Source organism: Danio rerio, chromosome 25, assembly GCF_049306965.1.
Source record: "Danio rerio strain Tuebingen ecotype United States chromosome 25, GRCz12tu, whole genome shotgun sequence".
NCBI classification, from domain to species: domain Eukaryota; kingdom Metazoa; phylum Chordata; class Actinopteri; order Cypriniformes; family Danionidae; genus Danio; species Danio rerio.
Window position 1 is genome coordinate 20,817,501 of NC_133200.1, and position 19,448 is coordinate 20,836,948.

General features: G+C 35.3%; 2 protein-coding genes across 2 annotated transcripts; both read right to left on the bottom strand.

Moving 5' to 3' along the window:
• Positions 1 to 440: 440 nt before the first annotated feature.
• Positions 441 to 9,156, bottom strand: sycp3 (synaptonemal complex protein 3). Its single transcript, NM_001040350.1, is given in 9 exon segments — positions 441 to 705; positions 1,344 to 1,448; positions 1,532 to 1,630; positions 7,428 to 7,527; positions 7,609 to 7,726; positions 7,809 to 7,843; positions 7,930 to 8,005; positions 8,622 to 8,835; positions 8,972 to 9,156. Coding segments are annotated over 8 exon segments (723 nt in total). The 5' UTR covers positions 8,758 to 8,835; positions 8,972 to 9,156; the 3' UTR covers positions 441 to 651.
• A 327-nt stretch (positions 9,157 to 9,483) lies between these two features.
• On the bottom strand, positions 9,484 to 19,436 carry actr6 (actin related protein 6). Its single transcript, NM_199696.1, is given in 11 exon segments — positions 9,484 to 9,974; positions 10,056 to 10,194; positions 10,266 to 10,437; positions 10,840 to 10,918; positions 13,304 to 13,402; positions 13,481 to 13,537; positions 16,966 to 17,101; positions 17,187 to 17,310; positions 18,848 to 18,916; positions 19,007 to 19,124; positions 19,227 to 19,436. Coding segments are annotated over 11 exon segments (1,191 nt in total). The 5' UTR covers positions 19,295 to 19,436; the 3' UTR covers positions 9,484 to 9,844.
• Between the last annotated feature and the right edge of the window lie 12 nt (positions 19,437 to 19,448).

The window sequence follows — 19,448 nt, forward strand, 5'->3', positions numbered from 1 at the left end:
TTTTCAGCAGTTTTTTTTTGTAAAGTCATCCATATTTTTTTAACAGCCTATTGTCATAACCATTAACGTTATTTGGTTTTTAAATATATTTTATTAATGCCTATTCTGCATTTTATAACATTTTGTATTGTTATTTACCATTATAAATGGTAATCATAAGTGCTTTTGCATATTTTCAAATTATATAAAAATCGTAAACAATGTAATAAAAAAAGGATTTTTTGTTACTTATCGTTTTACACTATTTTTTAAATATGATTGTAAATTATTGTTAATATAATATATATATATTAATAAACGTTTTAATTGTAAAATATATAATTTAAGACTTTATATTGCTTGCAATTTCAATAGATTATTATAAAAAAAGACATAAAATTAAATATGTCCACCAAAATATTTAGTATAAATAGAAAATTCCAGAACATGGAAAGGGAAACTGAATTAAATTGGATCTTTATTCTTAAAATGGAATTAAAAATACATGTACATGTAAGCATATATTAGAATAATTACATATACTGCAACAGCTCCAATTGTTAAATTAAACAAATAAACTGATTTAAAAGAGAGAGATAACTTATAAACTCATAATCAAAAAAGAAATCTTCCTAGCAGAACAGAAGTTAAAGTCACGTCAGAAAGACATGTTCAGAACAGCATGGACTGAAGAGACTTGCGGACAGTGGCCATCTCCTGCTGTTGCTGTAAAATAAAAATAAGTGAAAATTTATAAATGCTGAATGCACATGAATTCATCCTTACATACAGTTGATGACAAAATGATTACTGTCATCAACTGTGAAATGTATATATTATTTTTGAAATAATTTTTCACATTTTCCCAAAATATGTTTAACAGACCAAGGACATTTTAACAGTATTTCCTATTTATTACCTATATATTTCTTTTGAGAAAGTAATATTTCTTTTAGACTGGCTGGATTAAAAAAATAATTATATATAAATAATTTCTATTGGCTACAATAGATTCTATTGGCTTAAATTGCACTTTAAGATAAGTACTAGCATTTTTCAATATAACTAGTATAAAATGATGTGCTGTCATCATAATAAAGACAAAAGACAATAGTTATTAAAACTATACTTAAAAATGTGCTGAATTAATCTCTCCATTAAATATCATTTGGGAAATATTTGTCTTTAATTGTACATATACATATAATGAACATATAATATAATATTAGGTAAAAATAGTTGTTTTTGTAAATGCCTGCTTAAACCATCCTGAAAATATAGCATATATGTCTCATTATAGTGCAAGTCTATTTTTAGCCATAAAGCTGATTTTAAAATATATAGACTTTCATTAGCGCACTTACTGTGTCCATCATAATCTTCTTCTGCAGAAGAGCCATTTCCTTCCGAAGCTCCATCTGCGTGCCCTGCAGGAAAGCTTCATGGCTTTTCTCCATCTCCTCTATGTTCTGCAGAAATGAAAGAGTTTGCCTGGTCAGCCAAAAAAATCAAAGCACTTGGTTCAATTTGACACAAATAAAGTGCTAATGACCTTGACGAACTGCTCATGCAGGTCATTGATGGTTTTTATCTTTTGCTTTTGCACAACCCTTGCCTGCTGGAAAAGCTTCAGTTGCTGGCGAAACAAATTCTGTGGAAACAAATTAAGAGGTTCAAAGTCAAAGTGTGAGATGGTTGGTAACGTCAAATATCTCGAAATGACCGCTAGATATCCTTAAAAATTCATTTCACAAAACCCTTAATCCAAAGAACATTCCTTAGCTTGATGCAGTGCCCCAAAATGACACCTTGCAAGTTGGAAAACTTTGGGGCTGTATTTTGTATTAGCCATGACAATGATTAATTGGTGGCTAACTAATCTTTTAAATGGAAACACCTTATCTAGGGTCAATTGGCATGGCTGGACGTCATTGACATGCATAGTTTTAAATCATTCACTCATTCACTTTCTTTACGGCTTAGTTCCTTTAATAAAAGTGGGTCTCCACAGCGGAATGAACCAACAACTTATCCAGCATATGTTTTACACAGCAGATGCCCTTCCAGCTGCAACCCATCACTGGGAACCAACCATACACACTTATTCGCACACATACACTACGGACAATTTTTTTGGCCAACCCAATTTACCTGTACCGCATGTCTTTGGACTTGTGTGGGAAACCGGAGCACCCAGAGGAAACTTACACGAAAGCAGGGAAAATGTGCAAACTCCACACAAAAATGCCAACTGACCCAGCCGAGGCTCGAACCAGTGACCTTCTTGTTGTGGGGTGACAGCACCCCTAGAATCAGTTCAATCGCCAGAGCAGATTATTAATGATCTGACATTTTCAAAATTCTGATTTTTTTTGTTCTGAATTCATAGACTGCAGATATTGGGTTTAAAGAAATACAGTTTCAAGTTTTCAAAATGAAGAAATATAGAACATCAAATTCAATATTCTAAAGTTCAAAACCAGAAATTCAGATGTTCCAAGCTCTGTCTGTCAACGGATCACCGGCTTTCTAACAGATAGAAAACAGCTAGTCAGAATGGGCAAAATCTTGTCCGTCATGTCAGAAATAGCTATTTCTTAGCCACATACAATATTTAAATAATGTTTCAAAAGCCAAACATAATTGAATTTGGTGTCAGTTTTATTTTATTTTTTTTTCATGTTTTTTTAAAAGGAAAATTATTCAGTTCATCAAGTTCATTAAATGTAAAAGTTTTTTTAGTTGTTAAATATTTATTACACTTCTAATTAACTGCATTCTTATTGTATGCAGTTGCAAATAAAATTATTACTCTAGACATTATTGCTTTTATTATTTTTACCATTAATAATAATAATAATAATAATAATAACAACAACAATTAATATTAGAGTGATTTCTAAAGGATCAAGAGACTGAAGACTGGAGTAATGAAGCTGATAATTCATCTTTAAAATCCCTGGAATCAATGATTCAATTAAATGATAAACTACTTTTAAGTAGATATTTTATAGTGCAATAACAGATCACAATTTTACAATTTGTACTATATTTATGATGAAATAAATGTAGACTTGGTGAGCAGAAGAAGCTGATTTTAAAACATTTAACAATTATGCTGACCCCAAACTTTTGACCAGTAGTGTATAAAATAAGTGAAAATGTGCACTTTAATTTTTACACCCAGACATAGTCACCAAATAAAAATCAGAGGTCAGACTCTCTCATGCAGAGCCTCATTTCAGTTGTCAAGTTTTTGTAAAAATCTATATATCTATCTATTGAATTAATCAATCTATTAAAGAAACGTTGACTAGAATTATGCATTAAAGGCTTAAATTATTGAGAGAAATAGATGAAGCAAGACTGCAGTCAGATCATGAAGCAGATCAATGTTGATCTTTTAAGCTGTCAGTGCAGAAATGAACAAAACAATAGGCCTAATACCACATAAGATTAAAATATGGAAAAATTATTAGATGGTAACTTTTCCTAACGGATTAACAGCTCTCGTTAATATTTCAGCATGCTTTCACTTTCGTATTAGACATGAAGCGCACATTTGCCGGAAAGAATGACATCTCGCCCTGCTTATCATTCTCTCTTCATATAGCCGTATATGTGGCTATTACACAATCATACTGTAAGTGTATTCTGATTGTGTAATAGCCACATATGTGATATAGCCGGGTTCGTTAGACCGTTTTGCTTTCCTACTACAATCGATCAGCTCTATCGAGCAGAGAACATCTCATTAAGGCAATCTTGGACCAACTGATTTGGCGCGGATCAGAGCCTGATTGCTGGACTCACATATGCCAAACAAACCGTGCTAACCGCGGGGAAACAAAACCGATTCCAAAAGAAACATCTAAGTGTTAAAGCACCTTAAGATTGACAGACAGTCACAGCCAAACTTTTGTGACAAGGCAGCACTGGGCTGATCGGGCCAGTAACCATTCTGTGAACTAGCCCAAGCATCTCACATGCAGGCCCCGGGCCATCTGGCATTCCTTATTGTCAAGCCCTGTCACTGGAAGCTTCTGAAGCAAAAACAAATTCCTTGTATGTGTAAGCACCAATGACTGTAAAAAATATGGACGACGCGACAGCCCTTTTTCCCATTGAACGCCTTGAGGGCAAAACGCCTGCTTGACGGGCACAAACTGTCGCAAAAGACTGCTGAAATTGGAGCCAGACATGCGCAGAAGGATTGTCTGATGGAGCCAGAGGAGGAGCCGCGAAAATGAGCAGAGTCGAGCTTCCAATCAAACGCTTTATGTAAAATCAACTACGCCCCCCGAACTTCTCAGCATGCGTTTGCTGTCATATCAACACAAATGGATGTAATAACGTTAACAAATATGAGGGTTTTATATATTCAATCGCGCCAGCTCCAGGCCGCAACACATAACTTACTCGCGGCGTCGCGGGCTGATTCCGGCTCGCATGCGGCAGCGCCTGCTCGCTCGGCCGCCGCATCTGGCTCGATTGACTCGGGCTGGAATTGGGTAGTGAGTCCAGGCATCCGGAGTAGGTCCAGCAGAGGTAACATTAGTCAGTCTGAGCTCTAAGAGATAAGTCTCCGGCAGGCGAGAATCTAGCCGGAACTGTGTTTTGCTATCTGGGTGGCTAGGCGTGTATCAGCAAACTAATAAAGCCCGAAAAAAGCCCTGAACTTAGCGAATAAACAGTGTTCCACCAGGATCATGTATGTCAGAAACTATAGTTTACTGCTGAACTCATTTTGTCATGGTAAAATAACACAGAAATCAAATAATAACATTTCAGTCTACTTCAGTCTCCTGCCGAAGCTCAGACGCCGCGCTTTGAGAAACTGTCAATCACAGCTGTCAATCACGATGACACGCCCAGCATTAAATTACTGCTAAAAACAAACTGTTTACAAAAATGAAGATCTGCACCTATTTCAGCACAATAACCAGTGCCTTAATCGACCAGAACTATCTTTCGGGACATTTTATTGCAAGTGTAATTTTTTTTTTTATTTGGGCTCAAGTCTCCTTCATTAACACGGAGGAGGCGGGCTTTATGACTTGTACTGCAGCCAGCCCCCAGGGGGCGATCTAACGGCCGAAACCTTCACTCAAACGTAGGCTTGCGGCACACTTGGTAAGCACACTTGGCAATAATACCGATTCCGATTTGGATTCTGATCAACAGTGAAGAGTAGATGGTCAACGAAAAGTCAAACTAAGAATCACCTTTGCTTGAATCATGATTATGCACAGGCTGCTGATTGCGGCGGTTGGGGGAGTCTGAAAATAGGTAAAATATGTGTATTTATTACCTACATGTACCCTAGAGCTGCCCAATTAATCGTAAAAAGATCGCAATCTCGATTCGACCCCCTAGACGATCTTAATCCAGCGCTTCTACGATTCTGTCAATCATATTTTCAAGTTCAGGAGAGAAGCAATCGTGGCTGCACAAGTCTTCACATTATTTTACATACGTTGTTCAGCAACGTGGACACCTCCAAATGGTGTTGAAAGAGTAACATGCTGTATTTATAAGATATAATTCACCTAAAAAATGTCATTTCTGTCTTCATGTAATGTATTTGCGACTGCAAAATCACATGTGACCTGAGCTGACCAACAGCTGTTACCAGAGGGTGGGCGCGCGCGTGCCTCTAAGTCAACTAATGAAGTCTACTTTAGTGAACAGAACCTGCATAGGCTGTGAATAACAGGTGATACAGTTGTAAATAACATTCAGTTTGTGGCACAGAGTAATTGTTTGGGAGCCGCGCGGGAAGTGAACCGCTCTTAGCAGTCAAAAAATAAAACTGAAAGCGCACACATTGTTGGAATGATGTAGCTGACTGATTCCAGCTCAAAAAGGATCCAAAACCCGGAGAAATGCAAAAATACCCTCCCAGTCTTCTGTTATCACAAAAATCACGTCAGTGACAGATTTTAAGCAGAAAATGACAGATTGTAAGCATATGTCTCAAACACAATAATTCAACATCAGACTTATCATCAGCATTAATGACCAGGACAAATCTTAAGTCTGTTCAAGTCCACCATTCTCTGCACAAATTTTTTTTTTTTAACGAATGGTCAACTTACACATAGCCTATTGCTGTTTTACCACCTGTTTGAGAATAACAATAATAATAGCCCACTTATATTGACCTTTATTTTACATCTACAGAATTGTAAGAAAATCTATTTTAGGCAAAAAAAAATTTTAGCCAGAATCGTGCAGCTCTAATGTACTCGAAGTAAAATTAGACAAATAGGTAACTTAAAGTCACCCAACCTTATGGTTTACTCTTACTTATTCTGACTTTCTTTTGTTGAACGCAAAAGTAGAGATTTTGAAGAAAGCTGGAACCATTGACTTGCATATTATTTGTTTTTCCTACTTCTTAATCAATGGTTACAGGTATTCAGCTTTATCCAAAATATCTTCTTTTGTGTTCAATAGGAGAAAGAAATTCATAAAGCAGGGTTCCTACACTTTTTCCAACTTCAAATTCCAGCACTTTTCAAGCACTTTTAATGTGCATTTTTCAGCTTTTTCAGCACCTAACAACCACAGTAAATTATGTTTATTTATGCTGTATGTTTATCATCATTATATTATTTCATAGCAGACTTTAAGCCTTTTATCCACTCTTCGAAAAGTGTAAATGGTGGATTACCATTCACCATGATCACTGATCAGATGTGCCATCATTTGAAACTTTAGGTGGTTTCTAAAACAAATCTGTTAGTGTTATTTTTATTCTTTTATACCCAGACCTTTACATTTTCGCGGCTGTAACTCTGTCATCTGAAGGAAGGCATTGACTGAGTGATTGACAGCTGATACTAACCAATCCATTCGCATTTAGTTCAAGAGCAGTGGGCCAATCAGAAGAGCTTTAAGGCAGGGCAAGCATTGCAGGCTTTGTTTACTGAAGCAAGTTAACATGCCAACTGTTTAAAACTATTCCTGAGCGCTGTGTTTAGAGTTTTTAGATGCAAATATGCATTTTGCATAAATGACTCCTAAATACATGCATGGTTTAGAACCACTTGATGCTGTACATTTTCCTTTTAGTTGACATATCCTTTTAAGTAAACATCCTGCATTATTAAGGTTCACATTTAATTCATTAAGTGATTGTGGAAATTAGGCATGGGACGATATAACCATTTTCAAAATATACCGTGGTTTGGAAAAGGTTTTACAACTGCCAAAATTTTCTGCTAAATCATTCCAATGGTATGTGTAAGATTTTTTTATTCACTTAATTTAATTTTTCTTTAGCTTTTTAGGACAACAGTATCACTAGCAAAAAAAAAAAAAAAGGTACCGGAAGATGCTATTTTAATTTGTACAAAAATCTGTGTTTTTGAAACTAATGAAGACAGCAGGTCAATGCCTAGTGAAAATTGACATCTTTATTTAGTATGTGTGAAAAGTCTCACATTGAGTTTCTCCTCTTGCTCCTCGGATTTCAGGACGTCGCTCTCCCACTGCTGCAGCACAGAAAACACCTGCTGGGAATGATCTTGGGTCAGCTTCTGCCTGCAAGAAAACACAAACACGTACACATTTATGTTTCTGAATATCCTAAAGTGGCATTTTCCACACCTGTCTTTCATTCACCTCTGATTCTGTTGGGTTTTCCACATCTGCTCCAGTTTCTGAGTGCTGCCCTTTAAGGAATTTTTGGTGAGAACCTCCAGGCGTTTCCTTTTGGTCTGCATGGCCTTGCTGATGTCCGCTAAATAGACAATTAATCATGTTTTGTTTTTACATATGAAACTATTTAAAACAGGCTATATGCTTTTGTTAACTTCACTTACCACCAAATCTTTCCAGCATACTTTGAACCTCATTCCTGAGATTAAAGTCAGCAAATTATCATTTCTTTCTATCCAAAGGATTTTTATAACTTTGTCTAAACTTATGTATTGTTCTACTCACCCCACACCACTATTTAATTCATCGTCAAACGTATCTGCAGATCTTTTCTTGCTCAGCTTGTCAATGATTGGAGTTTCTAATTGGAGTAACAAAATTCAAACATATCACTTATCTTTATTTCAAAATCATCTATTATCATCATCTGTTTTAAATAAATCTCATATTACTCATTTATATTTTGTTACAAATTTTATTTGCATTTATTAAAGGTCCTCTCTCTCTCACACACACACAAAATACTCTATATAAAAGCAAGAATCTACTTTTTTTTTTAAACTGTAACTATTTATAAAATGACAAATTTTACCTCTTCCCAACAAGAAAAACCAGCAAAAATTAAGATAGCACAATTATACTGTTTCATGGCTTTGCAATCAAAAAATGTCATTATAATGAATGGGGACAACAGCCAATAACATAACAAAGGGGTAACATTAGTAAATATGCTCAGAAGTATTGCTGACGCTTTTGATAAATTTCAAAATATGTCAAATACGTTATATACATTTTACAAAAATGTCAAAAAGTGATGTAACATTATCACTAAAAATCACTGCGAGACTTAAATATCACCCCGAGCGGATGAAAACATCCCGACAGCACACAAGGGTAAAATAAAAACAACACAGCCAATTATTTTAAGTATAGTTTTCGTATTTAAAAACATACTTGAAAAGACGTAAGTTACAGACCATCATCTCTCGTGTCTTCGTCAGATCCGCTTTCTTTCTTTTCCTCCAGAACGGTGAAGTCAAACGCCTTCAGGTCTGTCACCACACCGTCAGTATGTTTGGTCTTCTTGTTCTGCTTTCTGCCTGCAGCGGCCATTCTCTCGGTTTTTAAGGAGTCTTTTGCGTTTTAATGCTACTAATATTATTAATAATAATCCAACAAACAAACCCCCACCTGTTAATCAAATCATTGAAATTGAATGTTAATTTAAATCAGACGCCAGAGGTTATATGAAATTATATTTCTGCACATATAACGTACGCGCCTGAACAGACGATATTTATCTTCTTCACAGAACCGTGTTTCTTACCTCACGTTATCTTTCCACGGGTATCGATTAACTCCAGTCAGGAAAAGCACCCAAATCACTTCGCTAAAGTATATTTTTACCGTAAGGGTTTTACGAGTTGTTAATTATTTTAAATTATTGGCAAACTTTTATTTACACAAACGAGCACAAATGATTAGCGGCAGTGCGGACTGAATCTTCTTTCCCGCCGCTTTTACTTTGAGCGCGAGCTGGTGTATTCCGCGCGAGGTCACGTGACGCACACATCCAAAACACAGTTTTTATTATACAATAATTACGTAATATACTAAGACAAGACGGTGCATAAAAATAAAGATTTGTTGTTGTTTTACTAAGAGTTAACTTTTTTTGATGAATGATGTATTCATCAGGCACTATCATCATTATGAATGAAAATATTCCAATGCAGAAACCTGTTCCTAGTTGATGTTTAAGTGGAGATTTATAGCTTAGAGCAGGAGCTTTTTTTCTTTAAATATGCATTTTAAATTAAATATAAAGACACAAATGGGTAAAGTATGGCAAACAAACGATTGAGTGTATTTTGGAGGTTTTCTTTACATTGAAACACTTTTAAAAATCCCAAAACCTTAAAACAAGTTGCTTGCTTTGTCGTTAAATAGACTTAATTATATAAGTACATACATTTTTAACCAACAAAAGGGTAAAAAAAAAACATTTTTATTTCTCCAGTTCACATTATTTTCATACAAAAAAAGTTTCTTAATACAAAGCTATATTGAAAATCAAACAGGCTAACTATTGAATAATAATGAGTGCAATGAAAAAATATGCCAATGTACACCTTAGTTTCAAACAAAACCTGTGCAGTGTTCAGATTTTCTGTACCCAAAGACATAATCGCAACACAGGTCAAATATCAAACTTCTCCTCGCATATATAATGTCCATTTTCCTCATAATCATCTCGGGTGACCGCCATCTCTTCAAAGTCAGGGTTTTCTGCCAACAACTTTCCGCCTTCCCATGAGTAGCAAATAGGGCTGAGAATAAAAATGAGATAAAAAAAAAATTCAGTAAACCTTCAGACAAAACTGACATAAATCATTATTTCGGAAACATACTTATTTGGCAAGACGACAGAAACATCATATTCAACTGGAGCGAGAGCCCGGACTTCTTTATAAACCCGATCTCTGAATCCAGGGAACAAAGTGTTGCCGCCAGTAAGAACAATGTTCTTATAGAAATGGGGCTGCATTTCTGGACATACAAAAATAGGCATATATTAGAGAAATTTAAACCTCAAAAACACCCAATGGGATGGCATGTACCTTCTGGCATGTTGTTAATGGAGTTGACCAAAGCTTCAGGTATGCCCATCTCCTGAATGCCAATGTCAGAGGGGTGAAAGAGCATCTCCGGGACAGCAAACCTCTCATTGGTGAGCCGCAAAATCTGCTCCCCAGTCTTGTATTTGCCTGTGAAATTCATCTCCTCTAGAGGCTGCGGGACACCAGAAGTAAACAGAAAATGGTAAAACTGGATACCCTGTTTGAGATTTCACATCCCATACAAGACAACAGTATACTTAAGTTGTTATGCTTGTGTATCAATTACTGCACTTTGATTTGTTTTTGCACTGCTTAGTTTGTCCACAAGGTGTCAGAACTGAAGCAGGCTGTTCTTTCAGTCAGATAAACTGTTTCAGTGGGTTAAAACATATCTGCCAACTCAATTTTGAGTTATAATTCTCTCTAACTTTATAATTCAATAAATAGAGCAGAGATGTTTCGGTGCTCTTAATTCTTAGGGTTTGAATTTGTTCAGTGATTGGTTTTCTACTTGCTAACAATTTTACCGTTAAATGCTGTTGGACAAGACTTTGGAATGCACTAAAATGCTTACCTTGCAAAATCCCTTTTTGATGGAGCTGAAATCTGGCAGCACATAGTCTTTCATCACTGTATTATCTTCGCCTTTTAATCTGTAAATCACCAGAAAGAATCATATTTCACACACATCTACATACATAAATAGCAGTTTAATATGTCCTTGCTGAATACATTTTTATTAAAGGTGCAGTATGCAAGTTTGATACCCTGTGGTTGAACTAGGCATCTCCTGGTTCAAAACACATGCAAGCACAGGTTGCCAGATTGACGACATCAACCTGACTATCAAGTGTGCCCGACTATTGAGCCTAAAATTTAAATAGAGCTCTAAATAAAAGCAACGGCACAGGATAGAAGGAATACTCTCCATATTAAAAGAGGTTTTTGTCCTAACCCACACCTGAAATTTATATTTTAGAAAAGACTTCTATTTCTCATGGGTTAAAAACGAGATAAACTGACAATAAATCACCTCAGGTACACCTCATGTGCTTTATTCACTGTAAAATGCAAACAATGCGAGTTTGAATGCCAGTTTACATGACATTTACTGCCATACTACTGAAAGCAGCAGCAGATAGTTCAACCTCAGATCTTAAAAACAAAAGTGTTTGAAATTGAACTTTAGAACTGTGACTAATATACCAACTAATATCAGTGATTCAGCATGTACATTTACCAACGTTGAAGAAGTTTAATATGCATTAATTAGATTTTAAACCTTACTATTTTGTTGGAGTGCAGTGAGTTTGCATATATATTGTGTGCTTCTAAATGGCTGCATTTAAATTTCTGTCGTGTTTTGTCTGGTGCAAAGAGCCAAATTGCTTATCACTGCAAATCTCGTCACACAGCATGTTGTTAGGGCACAAGGTTACAATGTAACCTGCTCAACTAATAATTCTGTTTGTAAAAATGATATTATTTGCTAATTAATTAACCACTTCATGTGGAACTTTGAATCTGCCTCTCATTTTGAGTGTGATACTGTCCATCGGTGGTCGCATTTTAGTCACGGACGAATACTTTGAGAGCCTTCCTGACTGAATGAATGAATAAAGTACACGGTTTTCCACCAAGGCAGCAGGGGGAGCAGAAATATAATTGGCTAAACTGGCATTGGATGGGTTAAAGCAGGGGTCTCAAACTCGCGGCCCGCGGGCCATTTGCGGCCCTCAGTTCAATATTTTGTGGCCCGCGCCGACCGCTGTACACTGACAGAATCAGCGGAGCGGGGAGAGAGAGCACTCCCCGCTCCGCTGATTCTATCTGTACACAGCGCGCTTGTCACTCAATGCGCGTTGTCGCGCCCGTTTTGATCAGCTGTGTATTCGCGCGCGTACTCAAGAGCGGTGTTATCGCGCGCCTACTGAAGGGCGGGACCGAGGGTGTGTCGCGTCGCGGGGGCACTTTTGATCATTTTGGAAGGGCACTTTCTATGAAAGACTAAAAAGGGCATGTGCTCTGCACAGGTTGAGCCCTATGTGTGCACGTGCCTGCCCTGCATCTTTTATATATTATAGGTAGATACAGACTGGTACAGACTGATGTGACTGGAGTGGGGTGGGGGTGTTTTATTTATACATATATGCGCCTTTTTTTTAGGTGAGGGAATGGAAGTTTTGAGTGAGTTCCCCCACTTTTTTCCCTTGGACTTCAATAAGTCAAAGTACAGGTCTAGACTTAATGATGATCATCTTCAAGCCATACTGAGGGTCTCAACTGCTTCTGCTCTAAAGCCAAATGTGGTTCAGATTTGTGAGAAGAAGCACTGTCAAGTCTCTGGCAGCAAGAAGTAGGCAAAAGATGCCATGTTCAGAAGAACGGTTCATAATCTTCACTCAATGTTCTATTAATGTTCAGGACACTTCATGTTCAGAAGAAATAATTAAAACTGTTAATAATGACATTTGAGAACTTTTTTTTTGTAAAATCCCTTATTTAGAATTTGCCTCCTGCGGCCCCCAGGTAAATTGAGTTTGAGACCCCTAGGTTAGTGACCAAAACAAAGACAGATGTTTTTTGCATGCAGAGCACATTTTCAAACCAGAATAACTGACTTTAGCATTGTTTTTTGGATAAACAATAATGTTTTTTATGCTTTAGAAGAGTCAAAAACATACATACAGCACCTTTAAGGAGAATTTTTTTGTTTGTTTGTTTGCATTACTTTGACAAAAGTGAACTCCATACATATAATCAAAGCATAGTAAAGCCAAGTATCTATTTTTAACTCAACGTTTGTGAAACGTAAACTCTTTTAAATGTCAACCAAATGATTTAGTCAGTATATTCAGAAAAGCCATAAAAATCTGTAAGTTTTTTGTTCTACCTCAAGGAAAATATAATTTCAACAAGACATTCCATTGTATTGAGATTTTTTTTAAAGCTGTATTACACTTTAATTGTTCTAATACTTCAACACCCTGTTAGTCTATAACCCAACTTTTAATAACTTGTGAATGCAATAACCATACTGTGCAATCTCCATGTCCTTGTAGAAATCCTGCGACACGTAACACACATCCTCCTTGACCTGATTGATCACATGAGTCTCGTCCATCACATGCAGCTGCCTTTAAAATACACATTAACACAAACTCAAGGAGAAGAAGCGTCAAACGATCTTCTTATTTAAATGGTAGAGAGCTTACCTGTATGAAATGATCTCCTTCAAATGATTGGTGAGCAGTTTTCCTCCAACATTTATTCTAGGAATTATTCAGAGATTTGTAAAATTATTGGATGTATACATAAATGAGTTTAACACTAGAAATGCCACTGGGACAAATTTACAAACACGCAGCTGTTTTCAAATGTACATAACAGATTTTCAATAAAATATCAAAGTGTCCCCATCACTGACTTTTACTAAAACTTTGCAATGTTTTGTTTTGACGATGTTTTCAGGCAAAAAAGGGGCGTTTGCCTGTTCTGTTTACACAACAATCACAGTTTTGAGTACTGGCCTGGTACACAAAATGCAGCATTTTAAAAAGTTTTCACAGATGAGTGTAAATGAATACTGACATAAATCATTGTTTCAGAAACATACTTATAAACTTGATAGTCAAAGAAAGGGAGTTCCCAGACTTCTTTATAAACCCAAATTTATGGATGCTAAACAGGTATTAGAGGTAATAAATTCAATGAGTAATGATAAGGGCCAGACAGAATCTGCTGACAATTCTTTAGCTATTTCTGCACAGAATTTTGGAAAAAAAATTAATATATAATAATATAAATAGTAAACAAAGCAAGTCTCTCATATGAGACTATGTTCACACTGCGAGGCTTACTGCTCAAGTCTGATTTTTTCTCAGATCTGATGTTTTAGCATAGCTGTTCACATTGTTGTTATAAATGTGGCCAATATCAGATTTGCAGTGTGAACAGACCATGGTCCTAAACTGACCCGCAAAATTACAGTTACAGACAACACAAAATGTCTAATTATGCACACAATGTGTAAACTGTATGAAGTAAGCCCATTGTTGATTATGCTTAACATAATTACTGCCCTTTTCACAACCGTGGTGTGATTTATGAACTGTAAAGAGTTGTTCTGGTACTACTTTTGGCATTTGAAACCTAAAATAAGTCACTTACAGTATGATTGCAAACACTGATCATTTGTGATTTATGACAACTGTGGTGCTCGTTTTTCTGACCACTGATGTAGTGAACTCAAGGGTTAATGAGCAGCTGCAGACTGAACTGTAAAGGCAGAGTTGGTTTATCTCTGTTTGCAGAGTTATTTATTTTACTTCATTTCAAACAACAGGCACATACAGAAGAGGGTTTGGGTGCTTGAACGCGTGCCTTTTTTTCTCTCTGAGAGAAAGTTCCCCCTTAAAATGAAATTGCCCCCTCCTTTGCACACTCCCCGCCGCTCTCAGCTAATAAACCATAAGAACATTTTCATTTGTCAATAATATCACTGAAATTAATTTAAAATCTGAATAAATATAAATGTACACACATTTAGACACGTTAATAAATAGACTTAATAATGGGCTAAAAATTGGTGGAAGTCTGTAGATTTCGTGATGGCCTAATGAGTAATTTTACTTTTTTCCCTCAATTGTGTGTGTGTATAGCAATTCAGTTTTAAATTTCTATTAAACAATTGCACTTCTTGCAATTTGGTGTTTTAACCGCACAATTCTGTCTTTTTCTCCCTCAAATTATGACTTCTGATTTTTTTTTTCTGTGCATTTTTTGACTATTTCCTCACAATTCAGACTTTTCTCTCAGATGTGCTCATGCGGTTTAACTCAGCATCAGTGTAGATCACTTAAAAACTATTTGCATATAAATACTTAATGAAAACGACAATTCTCTTTTGAAAACTGCAGTTACATGTAGGGCTGCTCGATTATGGGGAAAGATCATAATCACGATTACTCAAAACCATTATCAGTTGAAGTCAAAATTATTTCCTCTCCTGTAAATCTTTTTTTTATATATTATATTTCCCAAATTATGTTTATTTGGGAAATATATATATTTTACTTTAACATATTTTTTACTTTTAAAATATATATATATTACTTTAATATAGTTTACTTTAACAGAGCAAGGAATTTTTCACAGTATTTGCTATAATGCTTTTACTTCTGGAGAAAGTGTTATTTGTTTTATTTTGGCTACAATAAAAGCAGGTTTAAATATTTTGAAACCTATCTTAAGGTCACTATTATTAGCCCCCCTTGAGCAATAAGTATTTTTAATTTTCTGCATTACTGATATACAATGACTTGTCTAATTACCCTAATTAAGCCTTTGAATCACACTTTAATCTGAATGCTTTGAAAAATATCTAGTATAATATTATATGCTGTCATCATAGCAAAGATAAAATAAATCAGTAATTAGAAATTAGTTATTCAAACTATTATGTTTAGAAATGTGTTAAAAAAATCTTTCCATTAAACAGAAATTAGGGGAAAAGGGACGCTAATAAATCAGGAGGGGTAATAATTCTGACTTCAACTGTATATATACAAAGCTATTTTCCTCCCTGTAAATAAGGAAAGGAAAATAAGGTCCCACTTTATATTAAGTGTCCTTAACTACTTTGTACTTACATCAAAAAAATAAATACAATGTACTTACTGTGTTTATAATGTATTTGAGAACACTTGTGGTGCTTTTGAGTTGGGATAGAGGTTGGGTTATGGACAGGTTTGGTGGCATGGGTAGGTTTAAGGGTGGGTCAAGGTGTAAGGGATGGTCAACAGTGTATTTACAAATGTAACTACAAAAGTTAATTACAGATGTAATTACATACATGTATTTAATCAAGCATAAGTATACAGTAAATACATGTATTTACACAATAAGTACATTGTAACAAACTTTTAATTCCTATGTAAGTGCATATTAGTTAAGGCCACTTAATATAAAGTGGGACCGAAAATAAATACAATAGAATAAAAATATGAAACAAACTGTGCTTTAAGCATCTTCACTGTACGAAAAAAAAAAAACACTAATAGCTACAAAAGTCCTTCAGTCAAGAGTGATTAATTTTGTCAGTCAAGAGTGAGTGATTTTTCTCCTTTTGTTGTTTGATTGCTAAAAACAGTCGGCAGCAGAATTATTGCGCACTGTCACTTTAAGAGCGGTGCGTTGCTGGTATATGATTTCTTTCACATGTCTTTTGATTCTCAACTTGTTTGTTATTACACAAAAGAGGGTTAATATGAATAATCACTCAACACCACACTCTGACACCTATTTGACCATTAAAGCGGTCAGATTGAGATGACTTTAGATGTGTGTGCTCTGCTCGTCTCCGAGACACACAACACAACAGCATGCGGTCTCATTCGCGCTTTTAAAAACATGAACGATTCGAATGTACATCAATGAACGATGCGCATCCTGTGCTGCAAATGTTACATTACAGGACATGCTTTTAGTAATTTTCATGTGAAACTGAGCTTTGCCGTGCAACAAATGTCTACAACAGGAAAAGGGCGGCATATGATGCTACAATCGTTTTATCTCAATTAAGGTTTTTTCATAATCGTTAGAAGCCGAAATTTAAATCAAATACTAAATTTTCAATTAATTGCACAGCCCTAGTTACGTGCATGGAAAATTTGTGAGATCTGTGACATTATGAACTCACCTGCAGATACCCTCTTTCATTTTTCTTCCCCTGCAATAAGGAACAATGTGTGTGAAGGAGAAGCCACTGTCCACCACAATGCAGCACAGCTCAGAGTTATTCTCGTGGAAGTATCGATGAGCACTCAAAGATCCAGCTGCAAAAATAAATTATGCCATCAGATGCACTGAATTCACTTTGCTACAAAATTAAATGAAGGCTTTATGCTACACTGAACTCACCGTTAATTCTGAGCGCTGACTGGAATTGGTATTCCTCAAATAAAATCTCATTCATGGATTCTTGAATTGAGCAAAAGTTGAAGTATGGTTCAGTGATCACAATGTTGGTATCAGCAAAGTCCACCTGTAAATAAAATATTGGGTAGAGAATGAAGACTTCATATATTTATTATGGAAGACAGTTTCCATCACAGATTAGTTTTGTTTTCAGAACTGCAACTATTTTTTAGAATTGCAAGAAGGACAGTAAACTCACAATTGTTAGTTTATTAGTGAGTTTATTACAATTAGTGAAATTGTAGGCTTAAATCTTACAGTTTATAAATTGCTTTTTGCAATTCTGAGTTTTTTTCCCTTTCAAACAGTACTTTTTTATCTTGTTTCTCTAAAAATGATCACTTTATTTCTAATAGTTTTGTTTTCTTATAATTTCAGTATTCTTCAGGGTAAGAGGAGTCCTTCTCACTGTTTTCTATCTGGCTTTCTGGCAGGCACTTTAAGTTCCACCCGGACAAAAACCAGCAGACTGACTTTTTCCCCAGAGCCCCCTACACTCCCCTCATAACTTACACTCGCTATAAATAATGCAATATTTATTACTTAAAATTTACATAGTTCAAATTGCACATATTCATCGCACTACGTTGCACTAATTCATCTTGAATTGTACATAACCTCTGTCTGTATAGATTTGTATTTACTGTGTGTTCTTATCTATCTGCAAACTTCTGATTATTAATAGAAACCTGTACATATATTCATCTATTGTTAATCTCAGTTCATTGTTAATACGACCTGTATATAGGGTTCATAGCCCAGCCATCTGTAGATATCGGCAGATTTTCTATAATTGCATTTTATAACTTATAGGCCCACACGAAATCTGTGTGCGCAGATTTCTGCAGATTTTAAGCACATCATTAATTTGGTTTATTTATTCGTGTAAATGTGTGTAAATTTATATTTATTCAGTTTTTAAATTAATTTTAGTAATATAATTGACTAATATGAAAATGTTTGTATGATTTATTTACAATATAGTTTGTAAAGCAATATTTTCTGTCTTTTAGTAGATATATTGTATGAGAGACTTGCTTTATTTAACAAATAAAGTGGATCTAATTTGATTTGCAATGTAAACATTAAATAAAACTTAAAAAAGGTATTTCTTTATTAAATTTATTAAGATTTTAGTTATATTACTCCCAAAATAATTCTGCATAAATCTGCAGATTTTTAACATATCGGCGCAGAAATGGCAAAAATTTATCCAGATTCTGTCTGACCCTACTCATACCAATATCCTGCACTTGCTGCATTTCGGTGCCTTGGACTTAGCTGAATCTAATCTTTTTTTATTTATAAGTTTGGAACTGAGTTTACATTTGCTTTTCTGAATTTGATTCTCTCAATTCTGATGTAAATGTCTTGCATTTTTTCTTAGTTTTTCCCATTCAGTTTGCGAGCAGATTTCCTACTATTTTTATTTTATTTATTCAAATAAGAGTTAGATTCTTTCAGAACAGCAGTTTATAACTTTCCTAATTTTAAAAGGAAAAGTCAGAATTCATCATATGGATTTAAATTCAGTGGTGGAAAAAATCTTCCATATCATAGAGTACATTTATTAACCGGTATTGTGTAATATTTCACTCAAGTACCTTAAACATCTCTTTTCCAAACAGATGATCCCAAACCTTGCGCTGCACATCCCAGTTTACAAGATAACCCTGATGTTCATGCAGAAAAATATATTAAATAAAACACAATTCCATATATTCATCGCAGAGAACGTGTGTTAATATGAATCATGGAGATACCTTTTGAAACGGGAGAATGTAGAAGAGTCCAGACGGGTCTTTGATTTCGTCCAGCTGGTTTGCAGTGAATGTTTTCAGCCTGGAGGTCTTCGTGCGGAACTGGCTATTTGGAATAACACTACACAGAAAAGAAAACATTCAGTAACAAGGTTACCATATCGGCTAGAAACCACGTAACGTGTCTTACATGATGAGAAAAGGCATAATAAAAACACCATACCTGACTTTCTCATGACTGTACCCGATTTTAGCGAAGTACGCGCCATTGTCCAACACTAGCGTTGACATGTTTACATCTCAGTTACTCGAACGGAAATCATAAGGTGAGATGGACAAAATGACTAAAGCTACAGATTATAAAGCAAACTGTATTTTTAAATAAACATTGAACCTGTTAAATAATCATGCCGCTCTATGGACGACTTCTTCTATTCTCCAGATC